We start from the raw sequence: 5,922 nt of genomic DNA on the forward strand, positions 1-5,922 counted from the left end.
AGGGCAAGTGAGGCAAAGAAGTGTGGGGTCTCACTTTCACTCTGACTGCATATGTGATATTTTTGAAACTGTATAGTCAGCTTGGTAGATGCCTAAGGAGAGTGGAAGGAAGAGGAAAAAGAAGAAAATGAGAAAAAAAAAACAAAGAAAATGTCCAAGAAGTGCAATAGAAATGTTACGAAAAGAATTTAGGAATTGTATTGATGATAAAGGAGTACTATGAGTAGTTTTTTTTTTTTCTTAGGAATGTAGTTTGCTAATTTATTCATTAATTGGGAAATTTATTTTTATCTTAAACTTGTTGGTAAAAAAGGATATTGTAAGAATAATAAAAAAAGTACAGACTGATTGTGTTGATAATAGTATAGTATACATATATAACAAAAGTTCTTAAACAATTTATTATGTGGAAAGATTAATTCCGATACATTAATACAAGTTTAGTAATAGCTAAGTGTACTTATAACATTACTCCAAACTTTTCAATGTTAATCAAAAAGTGAGTAAAAAATTTATTTGACAAATTAAAGATAGAGTGGCAATATATATATATATATATATATATATATATATATATATATATATGATACTTTATTGACTGACAACTCATTAAAAAACATCCATATATGACTCGATCACGTTTTATTACATTTTCAAATCAACTATGGTATGTAACGTCACAATATGATGAAAATGACAAGTAATTGCACAAAAAATTATAAAATAAAAATAATAAGAGGAAGAAATTAATTTTGATTAATTAACAAAGGATATTATTATTTAATTAAAATCGTGACACAAAAGACTAATTCATTTTTGTAAGATATGAAATTCACCACGTGATATGTTTTGTTGTGAATCTCAATGATATGATTCTCACATCACGTTTAATGGATTCACATATTAGCATTATGTCTAGTCAGTATTTCAAATCTTATGTAGAATGACGCCTCCCAAATATTTAACTTATGTTTCTATAAGATGTTTGTTTATTAATTAGTCTAATTAATTTAAACTTTTCCTAGAAAAAATGGCCCCTACTAGAGGGATGTTTGGGAGCTGGCTTCTTTTTCTTCTTCTTGAGGGCATTAGTAGTATTTTTTTTTTTTTTAAAGAAAATGTAGTTTACTAGCTAATCTATTCATTCACTATGAATTTTATTTAGTATTAAATTTTTAGGCAAAAAAGGATACCTTTACAAAAAAAAGAAAAAGAAAAAAAGATACAGATTGAAAGTTGCCTCAAGTCCTTTAACTAACAGTATAGATATACAAGGAATGTTCTCAAAAAAAAAAAAAAAAAAAAAATCTCAAATGTAAACATTTTAGACATATTAATTATATTTCTGTTCATAGTTAAGTACTAGCTCCAAAAGAAAACAAAGTAAGACATTTATTTGACAAAAATACGTATCCATATATGGTTCTGATTCCATTACATTTTATTACATTCCCAACCAACTGTGACATGTTTGACTAGAATACAAATAATTTTAGAAGATAAAAAGGATGATACCGAGAAGAAAAAGAAATTTAAGTATTCTTTGATCAAGAAGTGTAATTATTATTTAACTGAAAATTTATTTTCAATTCTCTACAACACGAGAAAAACTTGTAAGAAACGATTCTTTTCATATTAAATTTGAAACTCGATCACCAAGTAAGAGGAGTCTATCTCATGGTGAATGAGTTTCAAATTTTATGTAAAGGTACCATTTCTTTAAATATTTTTGGTGCACTACTTCATGATGTTAATTTATGAACCAGCTTAGTTAATTTCATTTTTTCTTGGAAAAAATGGCCCCTATTAAGGGGATGTTTGGGAGCTTCTTTTTCTTCTTCTTGAGGGAAGTGCTCCTCTCGAGCACCACTCCATCGCCATCGCCGCCGCCTCCCAGGGGGACCATGACTCGAGTTAGGGACGGAGGATTGGCAAAGCTCACACACCTCTTCTTCTGAAACTCCGTGCGCAGCTGATCTTCGACGTCGTCCGTCGTTTTTGATGCCGCCGTTTGCGTTTTCAGCACGAACTTTGTCGAGTCCTCCACGACGTCGAACTTGAGGTCTTCTTGCTCGATCAGGGATGGCTCAGTGATGGGCTGCTGCTGGTTTTGGGAGTCCCTTTGCTTGAGGAGTTCGAGCTCTTGCTTCGTGCGCTCAAGCTCTTCTTTGACGGAGGAGAGGGAGTTGGCCATTAGCACGCCTTCTTCTCTTGCCTTCTCCAGCCTTTGCTTTGTCTGTTCTAGCTCTGCTGTTACCGTTCCCAGCTTGGAAGGGTCTGCATGCCCATTTTCACCATTTGCTCCTCCTCGCATCTATTGTCATGCACATGTACCAATTTCATTCACGTACAAAGAAGAGTAAAAAATGTGAGGGATTAATAGTTAATCGTCTTGTTAAGATAATTGACCTCCTCGGAGTCGTCTAATTGAGATAAAAGTATGTATGGACAATGTTTATTGTTGGTTGGAGGTTTAACCTAGGCGGATGGGAAATGGGAATGAAGAGAAGAATCTCGTATTTCGATCAGAAAAGGAACATGAATACAATTGATTCTATGAACTTTAAGCACCCCCTAATTATGTTATTACTTATTAATTAATAATATATATGTACGAAATTAATTAATTTATAATTATTTATGCAGTGCGTTCTCCTTTATTCCTTAATTCGCATGAAAAAAAGTTGAAAGCCGACAGGAGTACTGCGGCAACAGTGCTCTCTTTGTTCAACCCATGCATGAGAAAACTTGTGCCCAGGTACAACACAATATTCAAAATATTTAATATATTTATTCCCACTTTAATTATGTTATTTTTTAAAGCTAGGCCCATTATTAATTCATGTCTCCATTAGGATTGATGCAAATTTCATAAGAAAAGTGATATAATGCAAAGTTTTGTGATTGGCTAGAATTTTCGAGTCATGTGAAAAATATGATTAAGTTTTGAGTTAATATTTGCAAGGTGAAATGGAAATGTCAAGATATACATAATAGTAGCTGCGTAAATTTATCACTATGTGGTGGTTAATTATAATTATTATAGATGTATTACACTAGTAACGGTATGATTTCACGATTAGTATGGTTTGTCAGAATAAAAAATAGTCAATGAATGTTTAATTTAGTTAAAATATAGGCAAATATTTTATCATTTGGAGGTTTTGGATGAGTAAAGCTTGCATCAGGTGAACGCTATAAGTTAAGATGACACCAATCTCATTATGTTACATTATTCTTTTTCATGCAAATAAGACCTATTAATTGCAAAAGAATGTAGACCGATCCCATGAACTTACATAAAATGAAACTTGGCCCTAAGGTCCTATTTGGAACTTGAAAAATAGCAGGAAAATGAAAGAAAAATATGAAAAAATCCACTTTTTGTGTTTGGTTATCAAGAAAGTAAGAAAGAAAAAAAAAAGCATATTAAATCAAATAATAAAAATATGATTTTACATACCATTTGCATTTGATTTTTTCTTAATTTTTTAACCATATCAAAACAAAATTTTGTTTTCAATATTATTTCGTATAGAAAAAATATATAGTGAGAAATGAGTTTCCTTCTTCACAAACCTAGTGTTACCGAAGGTTAAGGTAAATTAATTAGCTAATTTTACTCTTCTAGGCACACATGTATGAGAAGTTATACAAGGGCCTTCCCTCCATGTGGCTGTGTACCTAATTCTTAAATTATACACTTATTAAAAAATAAAAGTGGGTTCCCTTTCTGATATTGATAAATGTACGATCAAATTTGTCTAATGCCTAACATTTAATTTCCCCTGTATAATTTCCCTGCATGTACCTAGCTTGCCATGTAGGTGAAACATATAGGGGAAGGAGGTGGGTACCTGTCTGATGAGGAGATGGTGGTGGTGGTGCTTCTTGTTGTTGGGATAGAGCTCTCCGGCCAGAACTCGCTCGCCGAACAGCAGAACAGCTTCCTTCACAGATTGGAAGGGAGCTCTGGTATCTATCTCTGCTCTTCTCTTCATACTCATCGTCCTCCCCATCCCTCCTTCATCTCCCCCTCCATTACTCTCACCACCACCTTCCACCCTCCTCTCCATGGATTAATTTCTTATATATCGAAATATGGGACTGTGTTGCGAAACCAGCACTGAAGGTGGCGACAGTATTGCCCTTTTAATTTAAGATCTATTTTTAGAGAGAGAAGGGGGGGCGCAAATGGCGATGCAAAGGGAAATTGATTAAAGCTATGAACGTATATATACAAGGGAGATTAATTAAGAAGCTCTTAATTCGTTTCTTGGCGTCCACTTCACTTGAATTCTCTCTGTTGGCCGCCCGGTCGGTACTTCTGACCCATTTTACTTATTATTTATTTATTAGTTTATTTTACATATTGGACACCTTCACCTACACCCAACGGATCGAAACCTCCCCCCTCCTGCCTCCACCTGCCACCTTTTCTCCTTTTTCATGCCCAAATTGATTCATTAAATTGGCCCACCACATTTTATTAGATTAATTAATTAAAAATTTTCACTATAATATCTGTATATATAATTTCTCTCAACTAAATTATCATTCCTTTAAAATTATATTATAATTAAAATATAAATTTAATTGTATAAAATATGGCATTATTAAAATCTAGTTTAATAATTTCTTTAAATCGTTAGCGTGTTGTTAATCAAGGAACGGAGCAATAGTTGGTACCATAGTGACCAGGGACCATTGTGTTTGGACCTACTTCAAAATATTTCGATTGGCCCAATGCCCGTTAAGCCTTATCTAGAGGAGTGGAGCCTGCGAACTGCGTAAAGCTGGAATGGCCCAGCTCGATTCAGCCCACCGGCCCAAAAAGTTTATTTTTGCTCCCCTTTAATCCCCATGGCAAAAAGTTTTTTTTTGATTAGATTTTCTTAAGGTGAAATCTGAAAAGAACGAGCCAACTTGCAATTTCTTAGGTAAATGTGAGTTTTTTAAAATTTTTATTTATATTTAGTCGTGAAGAAAACAATAAATTATAAAGAAATGATACTCATGCTAAAAATAATAATTTTGCTAGACCTTACGAAAACATGATGTCGATTGTGTCCTAATACTCTCGGGGGTGGAAGTCACATCTATGCGTGGGTCAACTCTCGTGTGTCCGTGACACAAGAAAAAATTAGGTCCTTCTAGAGGACCAACATGGTGCTCCGATCCAATTAAAATATACCAAATAGTGACTCCTTTCAAATTATATGCAGATCCTACCATGTAAAACTCATGATTTAGTGTGTTTTTATTGGCGGAAAGGGTTTGATGGGAGTGTCACATTGATTCTCCCGAAAGACATAATTTCTTTTCTTGGGACACATGTGCAATTAGACTTTTGAAATCATTAAACATTTATGTAAAAATAATTCAAAATAATTCTTTTTTTTTACTAAGATAACCGATCAAGATTTATATATAACCTTAATGAGATTTGACAAAAGGGCATTCACATAAAATTTTAAGAATTTCATGAATTTCTCCTCATGTATAATTTTTTTTTTTAGATATTTACATACTTTACGTCAATTTGCTATTAATAAGTGGCAGATCAACTCTTTTAAAGTTTTCTTAACTATTTAACTATAAATTAATGAAGGAATTGATATCTTTTGTTCAAAATAATTTTGTTGAATATGCTATCTTCTTTTTTAATTGTTAGAAACTCAGTTCTTTTATGTAAAATCAAAACTGATGCCAAATTGAAGTTGCAGAATTGAGTTCTTCTATGTAAAATCAGAATTGATGTCAAGCTAAAGTAAATCGTGCAAAGTTGAACCAACAAAGAGAAAGAACTAATTGCTTTTAAGGAATTAAAAGAAGAATACATAAATTTACGTGGTTCAGCCAATATGGCCTACATCCACGGTGAGAACGTACCAGATAGAAGAACCTTTATTGATGAATCCA

General features: G+C 32.9%; 1 protein-coding gene across 1 annotated transcript; it reads right to left on the reverse strand.

The window, feature by feature from the left end:
* Positions 1-1,391: 1,391 nt before the first annotated feature.
* Positions 1,392-4,204, reverse strand: LOC131161409 (WEB family protein At1g75720). The gene is made up of 2 exons (XM_058117154.1): positions 3,858-4,204; positions 1,392-2,314 (listed from the first exon to the last, which is right to left on the reverse strand). The coding sequence occupies exons 1-2, from the start codon at positions 4,074-4,076 to the stop codon at positions 1,778-1,780; spliced, it is 756 nt and encodes a 251-aa protein (XP_057973137.1). The 5' UTR covers positions 4,077-4,204; the 3' UTR covers positions 1,392-1,777.
* Positions 4,205-5,922: the final 1,718 nt, after the last annotated feature.

This window comes from Malania oleifera, chromosome 8 (assembly GCF_029873635.1).
Source record: "Malania oleifera isolate guangnan ecotype guangnan chromosome 8, ASM2987363v1, whole genome shotgun sequence".
In the NCBI taxonomy this organism is placed as follows: Eukaryota; Viridiplantae; Streptophyta; class Magnoliopsida; order Santalales; family Ximeniaceae; genus Malania; species Malania oleifera.

Bases quoted from the DNA above. Each gene is read 5' to 3' on its own strand.
- LOC131161409 (XM_058117154.1), bottom strand. From the start codon at position 4,076: ATGGAGAGGAGGGTGGAAGGTGGTGGTGAGAGTAATGGAGGGGGAGAT. The intron at 2,315-3,857 runs GTACCCACCTCC...GCATGACAATAG, and splicing joins ACCATCTCCTCATCAGACAG to ATGCGAGGAGGAGCAAATGG.